This window comes from Stomoxys calcitrans, chromosome 1, assembly GCF_963082655.1.
Source record: "Stomoxys calcitrans chromosome 1, idStoCalc2.1, whole genome shotgun sequence".
NCBI classification, from domain to species: Eukaryota; Metazoa; Arthropoda; class Insecta; order Diptera; family Muscidae; genus Stomoxys; species Stomoxys calcitrans.
Genome location: NC_081552.1, coordinates 220,772,308 through 220,787,657, shown reverse-complemented (window position 1 = coordinate 220,787,657; position 15,350 = coordinate 220,772,308). Strand labels below are relative to the sequence as shown.

The window sequence follows — 15,350 nt, the reverse complement described above, 5'->3', positions numbered from 1 at the left end:
GATACCAGCTGCTGAGAAAAGAGTTCTTTTCATATCCTCAGGCACTATCTGTATCAGTTACCAGATTTCTTTCTTTGTCTCTGCAGGAGGATGCACCTATCCCAAAGCCATCGATTTGATGTTTAACTCTTTGATAGAGTTTTCGGACTTCATGTTGGCTCTTTTCCATTTCCTGCTTCTTTTTGCTGAAGATACGTTTCTGCCCTCTCCTTTTCTCCCGATACCTCTCCTTCGCCTGGCGCGTTGCTACTGACTGTAAAGTTGTCCTATATGCCTGCTTCGGCTTCAGTAGCTTTTTCACACTCCCGGTCGGCGTTTCTCCTCTCTCTATTTCTCCCGATACCTCTCCTTCGCCTGGCATTGCTGCTGACTGTAAAGTTGTCCTGTATGCCACATTCTTGGCTTCAGCAGCTTTTTGAAACTCCTGGTCGTACCATGGGTTCCTTGGGGGAGGCTTTTGGTACCCAAATACGGATGTTGCGTCTTTTTCCGTGGAGTGGGCAATGATTTGCCATTGCGCTGCTATACTATCGGGACATGGAGTGCTTTCTTCAAGCAATTGGGTCAGCCGAGTGGACTATGCCGTTGCCACCTGTTGTGTTTGCAGCTTTCCTTGCAGATTGCAGGTTCCGTGCAGGGTCGGATCGTACGTTTATCGCCACACTAACGCGAGTGCGAACCTTTGCTGCAACAGGGTAATCGATGTTGGAACCTCAGATCGATCGTACATCTAACACGCTGGTTGAATGCCTTCCATCTTTTACAACATGATCTGTTTGGTTTATCTTGTTTTGATTGTGGTTGTCACCCAATCATGTGTATCCTTCGATGTTGGTGTTGGTGCTGCAAATTACCATATCCTTTGCCGCGGCGAAGTCTATTAGCCTCAATCTATTATCGAAAGTTTCTGCGTGTAGGCTTAATTTTCCGACTGTTAGGCCATAGGTGTTTTCCTTCCCTATTTTCGTATTAAAATCTACCAGAACGATTTTAATATCATGGTCGGGACAGCGGTCATATTCGCTTTCCAGGCGCTCGTAGAAAATATCCTTGGTCTCTTCCATCCTTCTCTTGCAATGGGGCATGGGCGGAAAGAAGGTTGATGTTGAAGAATTTGGCGTTTATGCGGATTTTGGCTAGCCTCTCATCCACCGGAGTAAAGCTGGAGACAAGGTGATTCAGTCTTCAGGCGAAGAACAAATCCACAGCCAATTTCATGCCTCGTTTCATGGCGCCTATAATAATATAGGGCGTTACCTTTCAATGTTATTGTGGAGCCCTTGCCGAGCCATCGCACTTCCTGTATGGCGGTAATATCTGCCCCGTGCTTCTCCATTACATCCGCCCGTGAGCATACTGCATCCTCTCCATAAAGAGAACGGCCTTAAAACGTTTGCGGGGGTCTCTGGCTTTTCGCTTCCATAACAGGCAAAAAACTTGAAAATTAAAAAATCCGGCAGAGGCCTGCCGGGATTCGAATCTAGGTACACGAAACAACACCGAGAGACGTTGCCGTTGTCTAGCATTCGAAGCCATCAATACAACTTCCAACAGATGCACAGAATCATGTGTACCACGGAAGTAGTGTAATGTCACAGAAAAAAAAGTCTGTCATTACACAAAAACACATGCATTGGGAAAGGCACAGCTAATAGACAGGGTTGTCGAGCGTGGTTAATGTGGTAATTATATCATAGAGGCTTTTTCGCAATTAATTCGATTCAAATACTACATACCAACGCACGGCCCATGAAGCCATCACACCTAATATGGGTGAAAAGTCTTCTAACCAAAGACGAAACACGCGTCCCATAGTGGTTGGTGTGTGTTGCTATCTCTGGCTTCCTTTTTTTCTCAAGAGTATAGCCCATGGAAAATTTCGATTTTCGACAATCTAAATATTTTTGGATTTCCATTCAGAAGTGCAGTACATGCCTCAATTTTAATAACTTAACCGAAAACTTCACTGCTTTCGTTGAAAAAAAAACTGCAAAAAACCCAAAAATATTCGTCGTAAAATTTTAAAGCAATCATTTCTGTACAGCAAATTCATAGAAATCCAACTTTTGATTTTTTGTGATTTTTTTCGTAAGGATATAGCCCATTGAAAAATTTGATTTTCGACAACCTAATAAATTTTTGATTTCCATTCCAAAGTGCGATATATGCCTCAAATATATTGAATAAAGCGAAAATTTCATTGTCTTTCTTTAAAATAGACGAAAAAAAAACAAAATAATTTCTTAAAATTTTAATATATTTTGTGGCATGGGGCGGGTTGACTTTGACATCTTCTTTTCAACCTAACATAACCTAACCTTATATATTTTATGAAAATTCAACTCCGAAAAAGCTATAACTACCCCATATATGCGAATTTCATCAAATTTATTTGTAGAGTTAGGCAGTTAAGTTTTGTTGTTAATAGCATTGACTGGTTTCCTATATCGCGATTTCGTTTAGAACCACAACCAGACTCATCAGTAGGATCTGTCAATGGTAAAAGTTTACTCCGAAAATGCTATAACTCCCTCGTCAAACTTTGAAAACCCGAAAGCATCCCTGGGACACTACAAGCAAGCATTTCTTGGAAATTCTTGGAATTCGAGCTTTATTATTTTTTGTAAATTTTTTTCTTAAGGGTAAACCCATAGAAAACTTCGATTTTAAAACAATCGAAAAATTTTTTCGGATTTCCATTTCGCAGTGCAGTACATGCCTCAAGTTTATTGATTTAATCAAAAACTTAAATGTTTTAGTTGAAAAAAGGCAAAAATTTTCATCGTAAAATTTTACTCCGAAAATTGGATAACTCCCTCAAATCTTCGTATTGCGAAAATCCGAAAAAATCAATTTCTTAAAAATCGAACTTTTAATTTTTGGTGACACTTCTTAAAATAGAAAATTTCGATTTTCGACAATCAAAATTTTTTCTCGGATTTCCATTTCACAGGGCAGTACATGTCTCAGTTTTACTGATTTAACCAAAATCGTAACTGTTTTCGATGAAAAAAGACAAAATTTTCATCGTAAAATTTTACACCAAAAATGCTATAACTTCCTCAAATCGTCATATTTCGCCAAGCTGAAAGCATCCCTGAATTTGTGGGACCACAAGCAATCAGTTCTCTATAACAAATTCTTAGAAATCGAACTTTTAATTTTTTGTGAAATTGTGTCTTAACGGTATATCCCATAGAAAATGTCGATTATGGACAATCCAAAAATTTTTCGGATTTACATTCAGAAGTGCACTAAATGCCTTAATTTTCATTTTTAAATCAAAAACTTTACTGCTTTCATTGAAAAAATGCAAAATAATCCAAAAATAATCGTCGCAAAATGTTGGAGCACCACAAGCAATAATTTCCTTATAACAAATTCTTAGAAATCAAACTTTTAATTTTTTGTGAATTGTATTAGGCCCGTCGACATCTCTCTTCAATTTGGCCCAGCTCGGTTCAAATTTGGATATAGCTGCCTTATAGAGCGATCTCTCGATTTATGGTTTTGGGCGCATAAAAGACGCATTTATTATCCGATTTCGCCGAAATTTGCGACAGTAAGTTGTCTTAGGCCCTCAGACATCTCTCTTCAATTTGGCCTAGCTCGGTTCAGAATTGATTATAGCTGCCTTATAGACCGATCTCTCGATTTTGGGTTTGAGCTCATAAAAGACGCATTTATTATCCGATTTCGCCGAAATTTGCGACAGTGAGTTGTATTAGGCCCGTCGACACTTTTCTGCAATTTCGCCCAGATCGGTCCATACTTGGATATAGGTGCCATATAGACCGGTTTCTTGATTTAAGTTTCTGTTCCCATAAACGACGCATTTATTGTCCGATTTCGCTGAAATTTGGGACAGCGAATTGTGTTAGGCCCCTCAAAATTTTTCTGCAATTTGGCCCAGATCGGTCTAGATTTGGATATAGCTGCCTTATAGACCGATCTCCCGATTTATGGTTTTGGGCGCATAAAAGACGCATTTATTGTCCGATTTCGCCGAAATTTTAAACACTGAGTTGTTTTAGGGCCCCCGACATCCTTTTTCAATTTGGCTCAGATCGGCCCAGATTTGAATATAGCTGCTATATATACCGATCACTCGATTTAAGGTCCTGGGCGCATAAAGGACGCATTTATTATCCGATTTCACCGAAATTTGGGACAGTGAGTTGTATTAGGCCCGTCGACATCTCTCTTCAATTTGGCCTAGCTCGGTTCAGAATTGATTATAGCTGCCTTATAGACCGATCTCTCGATTTACGGTTTTGGGCACATAAAAGACACATTTATTATCCGATTTCGCCGAAATTTCCGACAGTGAGTTGTCTTAGGCCCTTCGACATCACTCTTCAATTTGGCCTAGCTAGGTTCAGATTTGGTTATAGCTGCCTTATAGACCGATCTTTCCCAAAACCATAGGGCGCATAAAAGACGCATTTTTTATCCGATTTCGCCGAAATTTGCGACAGTTGTGTTATGTTCTTCGGTAGCTTTCTGCAATTTGGCACAACTCGGTTCAGATTTGGATATAGCTGCCATATAGACCGATCTCTCGATTTAAGGTCTTGGCATGTAAGGTCTTGGTGCATTTATAAACCGATTTCACTGAAATGTCACACAGTGACTTGTGTTAGGCTTTTTGATATCCGGGTCGTATATGGTTTAGATCGGTCTATATTTGGACTTATTTTTTAAAAAGACCAATATTTTATTCTACAAAATTGAGCATTGTCTTGTACTTATTAGACCACCCAATGTCCGTGGCGAATTTGGTCCAAATCAGACCATGTTTCGATATAGCTGCTCTGGGGGCTCATTTTTGTTGTTAATGGTGTTCATTTTTCAATGGATTATGACGAAAAGTGGTTTACATATGTAGCCGATGTGATGAGTATCCAAAGTTCGGCCGGGCCGAACTTATCGCCTGTTTACTTGTTAGCATACTGCATTCTTTTAACATATCTGCATATTTGTTAGCATATGGATATGTAAAATATGCAAAACTTAAGTAGCCGAAAACGATTTTATTTAGATCAAAAATCGTTTGTGTGACATCGGGACTTCCATACGTTCATCAGTTCTTCATATATGCTTTTGCATAAAATCCGATCCCCACTCATCACATAGCTTGCACATTTTCACAGTTCTATAACATTTTATCAAATTCAAATTTCTATTTTGTTTTGGTTCCTTTACAGGTAATTGACATCGATCCCTTCTGGGTTCCCACAACGGAGGAGGAATTTACGCATTATGGTGAAAAGGCAGATTCAGCTAATCGTGCTAAACTTTACATGGACAGCGTACGACGCCGCAAGGGTTTATATGTGGATGAAAAAGTAGTCGAACATGCTGAAAAACAGCGAACTCTAAGCAAAAAGAAATAGAAATGCATTCAACTCAGAAATTGCATATGAAGGAAAATTAAATCAGCAGTATAATAGATAATATGAAAAAAAAAAACATACATCCGATATTGGTTTGAAAGCTTAAATTGAAGACTTTTTCAATTTGTATGAAATTTAATTGGCATATTGCATATTGCTGCCTTAATTGAATATATTTGCTTTCAAATAACTAATATTAGACTATTGCTTTTAAATTGTTGTTGATTTAGTTGTTGGCATGTGAACTAACTTAAATAAATGAAGCCAGCATTCAACTAATGCATATTTTATTTGTTGAAAAGAATTATTGTCCAAATTGTAATTTATTTGAAAAGTTCTTCGGATGGTTTTTTTATGGTGTAAAATGCAGATATTGACATAATATGATGATGTTTGTATTGTAAAATAATATAATTTAATAATTTTAATAAAGACAATTGTCATACAAACTATAAGAAAAAAAAAACAAAGGCTGATCAAAGCCTACTACATCATAAACCACACCATTGGATGGATGTATGTTGTAGTTGTAGTATGTTACTACTAATTTTAACCCATTCACAAGGGTATGGACAGGTAAATATTCACAAATACAGCTGTCTTACCAAATGTTTGGCTTAAGTTATTTGAAAAAGTTGATACGTAGAATCTTTAGGCTTTTGTTTTCCCATAGAAAAAAACAGGCAGGATGAGATATAATTGTCGATTTTCGATTTTGGAATGCAGATCAGCCAGAAGCATTGCAAGAGCTACCAATGTATCCAGAAAAAGTCACACTTTGGTGCGGTTTATGGGCTGGTGGCATCATTGGACCGTACTTCTTCAAAGATAAAGCTGAATGGTGAGATGATATTGATCTGCCGTGAGATGATATTGATCTTTTATTTTGCCCAAAATGCAAGAGCTTGAGCACATGTCATGGTTTCAACAAGACGATGACTTACTGAGAGGCGAATTCGGTAAACATTTTATTTCACGTTCGGGACCGCTCAATTGGCCATCTAAATACTATTATTAACGCCTTTAGACTATTAGGATACCGCAGAACCAATCAATAATGATGGTATAGAATGTTTACCTCCTAGGCAGAATGAGGTCCAATTAGCAGTGACCCGAATAAAGAACAACAGGGCAGTAGGAGCCGACGGTTTACCCGCTGAACTATTTAAGGCCGTAGGCGACAGGCTGATAAGGCATATGCGTCAACTTATCTGCGCAATCCGGCTAGAAGAACGCATACCCGATGATTGGAACCTCAGCATACTATGTCCCGTACACAAGAAAGGAGACAAGACTGAATGTTCCAAGTACAGAGGAATAAGTCTACCCCCCATCGGATGCAAGATACTCTCGAGCGTCCTGTGTGAAAAATTAAAACCTAAAGTTAATGAGACAATTGGGCCTTATCAATGCGGCGTTAGACCTGGTAAATCCACCCTGTACCAGATATTCATACCGCGTCAAATCCTGGAAAAAACCCGAGAAGGACCAATCAACACCTACCAGCTTTTTGTTGACTACAAAGCCGCTTTCGATACCCCTTTATGTTCAAAGGTATTCCAAGACATGTCTGAGTTTGGTATACCTGCAAAATTAACAAGACTCTGCAGGATGACACTTGCTGATGCAAGTTCCTCATTAAGAATAGGAAAGAATCTCTAATACCAAACTAGGTTTCAGACAAGGAGACAGCCTATCGTGTGATCTCTTTAATATCCTGCTGGAGAAGATTGAATAGAAGCAGATGTGAATAGATACGGCACACTCACTAATCACAAGAGAACACATGCTACTCGCCTATGCTGACGACATCGACATCATAGGTCGGTCACCTGAAGTAGTAACTGCAGCCTTTAAAAGAATCGAAAGAGAGTCAGTCAAAATGAGTCTGACAGTAAATGGAGATAAGACGAAATGGATGGTTTCAACTTCCGTCTTGTACAACCGAGCAGATAAAGAAAATGGAGAAAGTTGGGAACCAAAATTTTGAGAAAGTGAGTAACTTTCGCCGTAACCGAAACGAATGACACCAGTCTTGAGATAAAGGGAAGAATAATAGTGGCAAACAGATGCTACTTTGAATTAAGTAAGCAGTTTAGAAACAAGGCCACCTCTCGACAGACGAAGATTACACTATACAAGACACTGATATCACCCGTGTTGTTATATGGTTCTGAGGCATGGGTACTTGTGAAAGTAGAAGAGGCAGTGCTTGGAGTATTTGAGAGAAAGATCCTTCGTAAAATATATGGACCTGTTTGCGTTAATGGAGAATATAGGCGACTTATGAACCACGAGCAGTATGAGCTGTTTGACGACGATAGCATAGTTACACGAATCAAAATACAACCTAGCTGCGTTGGCTAGGTCATGTTGTCAGAGTGGATGAAGAAGCTCCAGCAAAGAAGTCTTTTGAAGGCAAACACGATGGTACACGCAAACCGGGTAGACCAAAAGCCCAATGGAAAGATCAAGTGGTGGGAGACACCTCGAAACTTGGTGTCAGAGATTTTAGAATGAGTGCAGAAGATCGAGACGCTTGGAACACCATTCTACGTTCGGCCAGTGAAACAAATGTTCTGTCATAGCCAATTGAAGTAAAGTAAGGCCATTTTTTGTGGGGCTTTGTTAATTAATCATGTGTATACAGACAATCCCGCTTCAATTGACGCATTGGAAGACAACATTGAAGCATTCTTGAGACCCTTTGCACATAGTGTTCTGTTATGATTTCCAACAACTGAGCCAAGTACGGTCTAAATCGGCCTGATATAGCTCCCATATAAATCGATCTCCCGATTTGACTTCTTGAGCATCCGTTAGCATCAATTTTCATCCGATTAGGCTGAAATTTTGCACAAAGTGTTCTGATATGATTTCCAACAACTGAGCCAAGTACGGTTCAAAGCGGTCTAGAACCAGGTATAGCAGCCATATTTTAGCAGAATCATGGTGGTGGGTTCCCAAGATTCGGCCCGACCGAACGTTTTTACGTTTTACTTTCCTATAGCTCTTAAAAAATCGCCCTTTATATGTATATTCTTTAAAATTTTAAAATAAATTATGCTTATTGAAAAGGATGAGAAGTTCAATTTAATGTTGTAACAGAATTCAAACTCGATTCGATTTTCGCATAACTGCATTATGGTTTTGTATTTTGATCTGTTATACTCGTTTTTATAAATAAAACAAAAAATTACTTATGGGAATTGTTGTTTACGCACATTTGAATACCTTCCTTGGAAATTCTTGTTGTTTTTTTTTTTGTTACCTGGCAGCTATTTGTGTTTTGCTTTAATGATTTTTGTCATTGTAGATACCAAAGTTTTTGGACTTAAGGCGAAACTTTAAAAATTGTCACTTTCCGAGTTTCCATGGCAGTCGGTTGTACGTACTGGATCGACCTGATGATGTCCTTCATCGGCAAGAGGTGCCGCCTTAGGATATGCTGCTACAACAATAACAACGTGTGTTTTAGTTCCCATCATGGTATCACTATAACAAATTACATTTTATTTGAATAAGGTGGCCAGCTTTTCTCCAGATATTTACTTTCGTATGGGAAATTCTGTGACATAACTCATCCCTATTGTTATCGAGTCACATCTTCCTTGAGAGTAGGATAGCAGCTTATGGTCCATCCATTATTGATCTACCCCTTCCGTTTCATATATGGACTTAGAGGTAAGTACTACGACACTTCCTACTTACATGAGTCAAGCCTGTGCTATAATTCCGTAAGGAGTTGTGTATCAGAATTATGAAGGTGTGAAGAGTATTAGACGTATTCTAAAGTTTCATAGCGCCCATTTCGTATCTTTACATTAACAACCAGTAAGGAAAGGCAAAAGTCGGGCGGTGCCCACTTTATAATACCCTACACCTGTAACTGTAATAAAGACGGTTCACAAATGACAACATTATTGCAAATTACCCAAAACCTGACTAACATATTGTATATATGGAAGCTATATTTCATTCTGAGCCGATTTCGAGCAAACTTCTCAGATAATGTGGTACTCGTCGAGAAAAGCGTTGTTCAAAATTTTGGGAAAATTGGTCAATAATTGCGCTTGCAGTGCCTCTAGTGGTGAAAATCGGGCGATATACATATTTGGCAGCTATATCTAAATCTGAGCCGATTTCTATGAAGTTCACCTGTAATGTCGAGAGTCATAAGAAAATCCTTCCTGCCAAATTTCGAGAGAATCGGTTGACAAATACGCACTTTATTGCAATATTTCTCAAAGTCGGACGAACATATATATGGGAGCTACATCTAAATCTGAACCGATTTCGAGCAAACTTCTCAGATACTGTGACAGTCGTCGAGGAAATCGTTGTGCAAAATTTTGGTAAGATGGGCCAATAAATGCGGTTGCAGTGGCTCTAGTAGTAAAAATCGAGAGATATACATATATGGAAGCTATATCTAAATCTGTACCGATTTCTATGAAATTCACCACTAATATCGAGAGTCGTAAGAAAATCCTTCCTGCCAAATTACGAGAGAATCGGTTAACAAAGTACCATATTATTGCATTATTACTGCAAATCGGACGAACATATATAAGGTGAGATATATCCAAATCTGACCTATTTTTTCCAATTTCAATAGGCTTCGTATCTAGGACAGACGGACAGACAGACGGACATAGCTAAATCGAATCAGAAAGTGATTCTGAGTCGATCGGTATACTTATCAATGGGTCTATCTCTCTTCCTTTTGGGTGTTACAACCAACTACACTAAGTTATAATACCCTGTACCACAGTAGTGGTGTAGGGTATAATAATTTTTAAAGCACCCTTTAACTAAAATCTACCCTTCCTTACCTTTTCTTGGTTCGTTGCTTGCATAAATAATTTTGCCGTTATAATTATTAATATAAATCGATTTTATTGCAAATATTATAAAAATGTAAAAACCAATTAGCAGCCACCTATTTCTAGCTTAAATATTAGTTATAACTCCATTTGTAAATCGTTTGTAATCATTTTCGATCATTTTTATTTAGAAACTTAAGAAATACTGTCTTATATTGTAATTTTGTAGAAATACAACCGGAAATATAATTTTTATTTTTTTTTAGGATAATATTGGGTTGCCCAAAAAGTAATTGCGGATTTTTTAAAAGAAAGTAAATGCATTTTTAATAAAACTTAGAATGAACTTTAATCAAATATACTTTTTTTACACTTTTTTTCTAAAGCAAGCTAAAAGTAACAGAATTACAGAGTCACAAGCTGTGAAAAAATTTGTCAACGCCGACTATATGAAAAATCCGCACTTTGGGCAACCCAATATATAACAAATAAACCATTTGATATAAGTTTATAGAATCTTTTCTGAAGACAATTAGCGTTTTTGTGGTTGGTTAATATATTCGGTAATCATCCCTGACTGCTTTCGATGGCATTTTTATTCACTGTTTCATTGGAAGCAGTATCCAAAGCTGCTGGATCCCTTATAATAGCCTGTTCCGTCTCAGAGACCTCTGGTACTTCCAGGGAATTATTGCCCAATATTATGTGTATAGATCTGGCAAGAAAAAAGAGAAATTTTATTTTCAAAATTATCATGACACAGCGTAGGAAAAGACTAACAATATCAATACGAATACCGCCATTTGAGTGGCTATGGTCAGTAGGAAAACACCACCACCTCCTTTGCCATCATCGTTCAATGTGGCACGATAGACTTGAGAATAGCATACGCCACTTATAAATGGCACTGCATTATCGCATACTGAAAGCAAGGCAAAGACTTTGCCTCTCTCCGAGAGAGGTACAATCTTGGATGTCATTGAACGAATCATAGGTCCAACTATAGGTCCCAGACTGCATATTATGGCGCCGGCATAGAACATCTGGCCAGTGTTAGCGAAGTAGTAAAACAGGCGAGCTATGGCATGGGCCCAAGCACCAACGAAAATTATGGTCTAACATAGGGGAAAAAACAAAAATAATATTTCAAAAAGGAGCTCCAGCAACCGCTAGGATGTCGTTAAGTTTTGCTCAAATATTGTTAAGTGAGCCTTTAAATGTCTTCTATTTTACCGTATCGCGCCAATTCAGTGCTTTATTCATTATAGGCACTCCCAGCAACATGGCCACAACAAAGGCCGATGATTTAACAGTTTTAAAAGTACTGTAAACATCAACGCCCCATTGAAACTTGAAGGCGGTGTACATATACAAGTATTGTCCCTCATCTCTTTGGAATGTGTACAGTGCCATACAAATGAGAAGCACTATTAGAAAGCTTCTACGACTACCGGGTCGTTTTTTGACCAGCACACTCACAGAATCAACAACATGCTGTTTGTTGAAGAATTCTGGGAAAAATCCACAGCAGCCAAGTTCACGCAAAGAACGCTGTTTCTCGGTTGTTTGCCACTGAAAGAAAGAGAAGAGCAAGAAAAAAAATTATAAAAAAAATTGTCTCTGGAAAAAAAACTTAAAATTAGAAGTTCGAATTTCGAAAATTTCAAAGCATTCCGCAATTCGAAATTCGAAGACAATTCGTCGAATAAACAGAATTACTTGAAATTTCACATTTTATATTTTTGCCATTTTTTTTTACCAAAGGCTACCCCCTTGTGAAAATCGTCCGTAATGGTGCTGGATGAAGCAATACTGTAAAGTTTTCTATGAAAAACATCGCAAGAACCAAATTTTTTTGGGCGTAAAAATTCAAAGTCGTTCTCCAGGCATAAAACCACTGTAACTTCTTCGTTTTTTCGAATTTCGAAAATTTTAAAGCATTCCGCAATTCGAAATTCGAAGACAATTCGTCGAATAAACACAATTATTTAAAATTTCGAATTTTATATTTTTGCCATTTTTTTTAGCAAAGGCTACCCCCTTGTGAAAATTTTCAATTTTTGATGCGAAAAAATTTTTCGAGTTGAGTATACAGTATTGAAGATTATGGCGAAATATTCGCTGTAGTGCAACTCCTATGTTTTTTCTTCAAAAAACTAGCTCAAAATTGCATTCTTCATATCCGAATAAATAGAAAAAATTCCAGGTTAGTTTGAAATTTCTGTAACTTCCTTAGTTTTGCGAACTTCAATGTTCTGAGGACACCGTTGGATTCGTGAAGAAAAACTCTTTTCGTAATGGTGCTGGATGAAGCAATACTGTAAAGTTTTCTATGAAAAACATCGCAAGAACCAAATTTTTTTGGGCGTAAAAATTCAAAGTCGTTCTCCAGGCATAAAACCACTGTAACTTCTTCGTTTTTTCGAATTTCGAAAATTTTAAAGCATTCCGCAATTCGAAATTCGAAGACAATTCGTCGAATAAACACAATTATTTAAAATTTCGAATTTTATATTTTTGCCATTTTTTTAGCAAAGGCTACCCCCTTGTGAAAATTTTCAATTTTTGATGCGAAAACATTTTTCGAGTTGAGTATACAGTATTGAAGATTATGGCGAAATATTCGCTGTAGTGCAACTCCTATGTTTTTTCTTCACAAAACTAGCTCAAAATTGCATTCTTCATATCCGAATAAATAGAAAAAATTCCAGGTTAGTTTGAAATTTCTGTAACTTCCTTAGTTTTGCGAACTTCAATGTTCTGAGGACACCGTTGGATTCGTGAAGAAAAACTCTTTTCGTAATGGTGCTGGATGAAGCAATACTGTAAAGTTTTCTATGAAAAGCATCGCAAGAACCACATTTTTTTGGGCGTAAAAATTCAAAGTCGTTCTCCAGGCATAAAACCACTGTAACTTCTTCGTTTTTTCGAATTTCGAAAATTTTAAAGCATTCCGCAATTCGAAATTCGAAGACAATTCGTCGAATAAACACAATTATTTAAAATTTCGAATTTTATATTTTTGGCATTTTTTTAGCAAAGGCTACCCCCTTGTGAAAATTTTCAATTTTTGATGCGAAAAAATTTTTCGAGTTGAGTATACAGTATTGAAGATTATGGCGAAATATTCGCTGTAGTGCAACTCCTATGTTTTTTCTTCAAAAAACTAGCTCAAAATTGCATTCTTCATATCCGAATAAATAGAAAAAATTCCAGGTTAGTTTGAAATTTCTGTAACTCCCTTAGTTTTGCGAACTTCAATGTTCTGAGGACACCGTTGGATTCGTGAAGAAAAACTCTTTCCGTAATGGTGCTGGATGAAGCAATACTGTAAAGTTTTCTATGAAAAACATCGCAAGAACCAAATTTTTTGGGCATAAAAATTCAAAGTCGTTCTCCAGGCATAAAACCACTGTAACTTCTTCGTTTTTTCGAATTTCGAAAATTTTAAAGCATTCCGCAATTCGAAATTCGAAGACAATTCGTCGAATAAACACAATTATTTAAAATTTCGAATTTTATATTTTTGGCATTTTTTTAGCAAAGGCTACCCCCTTGTGAAAATTTTCAATTTTTGATGCGAAAAAATTTTTCGAGTTGAGTATACAGTATTGAAGATTATGGCGAAATATTCGCTTTAGTGCAACTCCTATGTTTTTTCTTCAAAAAACTAGCTCAAAATTGCATTATTCATATCCGAATAAATAGAAAAAATTCCAGGTTAGTTTGAAATTTCTGTAACTTCCTTAGTTTTTCGAACTTCAATGTTCTGAGGTAACCGTTGGATTCGTGAAGAAAAACTCTTTTCGTAATGTTGCTGGATGAAGCAATACTGTAAAGTTTTCTATGAAAAACATCGCAAGAGCCAAATTTTTTTGGGCGTAAAAATTCAAAGTCGTTCTCCAGGCATAAAACCACTGTAACTTCTTCGTTTTTTCGAATTTCGAAAATTTTAAAGCATTCCGCAATTCGAAATTCGAAGACAATTCGTCGAATAAACACAATTATTTTAAATTTCGAATTTTATATTTTTGCCATTTTTTTAGCAAAGGCTACCCCCTTGTGAAAATTTTCAATTTTTGATGCGAAAAAATTTTTCGAGTTGAGTATACAGTATTGAAGATTATGGCGAAATATTCGCTGTAGTGCAACTCCTATGTTTTTTCTTCAAAAAACTAGCTCAAAATTGCATTCTTCATATCCGAATAAATAGAAAAAATTCCAGGTTAGTTTGAAATTTCTGTAACTCCCTTAGTTTTGCGAACTTCAATGTTCTGAGGACACCGTTGGATTCGTGAAGAAAAACTCTTTCCGTAATGGTGCTGGATGAAGCAATACTGTAAAGTTTTCTATGAAAAACATCGCAAGAACCAAATTTTTTTGGGCGTTAAAATTCAAAGTCGTTCTCCAGGCATAAAACCACTGTAACTTCTTCGTTTTTTCGAATTTCGAAAATTTTAAAGCATTCCGCAATTCGAAATTCGAAGACAATTCGTCGAATAAACACAATTATTTAAAATTTCGAATTTTATATTTTTGCCATTTTTTTAGCAAAGGCCACCCCCTTGTGAAAATTTTCAATTTTTGATGCGAAAAAATTTTTCGAGTTGAGTATACAGTATTGAAGATTATGGCGAAATATTCGCTGTAGTGCAACTCCTATGTTTTTTCTTCAAAAAACTAGCTCAAAATTGCATTCTTCATATCCGAATAAATAGAAAAAATTCCAGGTTAGTTTGAAATTTCTGTAACTTCCTTAGTTTTTCGAACTTCAATGTTCTGAGGTAACCGTTGGATTCGTGAAGAAAAACTCTTTTCGTAATGTTGCTGGATGAAGCAATACTGTAAAGTTTTCTATGAAAAACATCGCAAGAGCCAAATTTTTTTGGGCGTAAAAATTCAAAGTCGTTCTCCAGGCATAAAACCACTGTAACTTCTTCGTTTTTTCGAATTTCGAAAATTTTAAAGCATTCCGCAATTCGAAATTCGAAGACAATTCGTCGAATAAACACAATTATTTTAAATTTCGAATTTTATATTTTTGCCATTTTTTTAGCAAAGGCTACCCCCTTGTGAAAATTTTCAATTTTTGATGCGAAAAAATTTTTCGAGTTGAGTATACAGTATT

General features: G+C 36.8%; 2 protein-coding genes across 6 annotated transcripts in view; one reads left to right on the top strand and one right to left on the bottom strand.

The window, feature by feature from the left end:
* LOC106084671 (elongation factor-like GTPase 1) overlaps nucleotides 1-5,739 on the top strand; it is a 605,724-nt gene extending 599,985 nt beyond the window's left edge. Inside the window, exon 6 of the mRNA XM_059360514.1 lies at nucleotides 5,208-5,739. Within this exon, the coding sequence (XP_059216497.1) occupies nucleotides 5,208-5,396 (189 nt within the window). The 3' untranslated portion in view covers nucleotides 5,397-5,739. The remainder of the gene's footprint in view (nucleotides 1-5,207) is intronic.
* A 4,892-nt stretch (nucleotides 5,740-10,631) lies between these two features.
* LOC106091324 (proton-coupled folate transporter) overlaps nucleotides 10,632-15,350 on the bottom strand; it is a 125,952-nt gene continuing 121,233 nt past the window's right edge. For all 5 annotated transcript variants that reach the window (XM_059360781.1, XM_059360783.1, XM_059360779.1 and 2 more), the window contains 3 exons: nucleotides 11,456-11,794; nucleotides 11,003-11,337; nucleotides 10,632-10,937 (listed from right to left, as the gene is read on the bottom strand). In XM_059360781.1, the coding sequence (XP_059216764.1) occupies nucleotides 10,790-10,937; nucleotides 11,003-11,337; nucleotides 11,456-11,794 (822 nt within the window). In that variant the 3' untranslated portion in view covers nucleotides 10,632-10,789. The remainder of the gene's footprint in view (nucleotides 10,938-11,002; nucleotides 11,338-11,455; nucleotides 11,795-15,350) is intronic.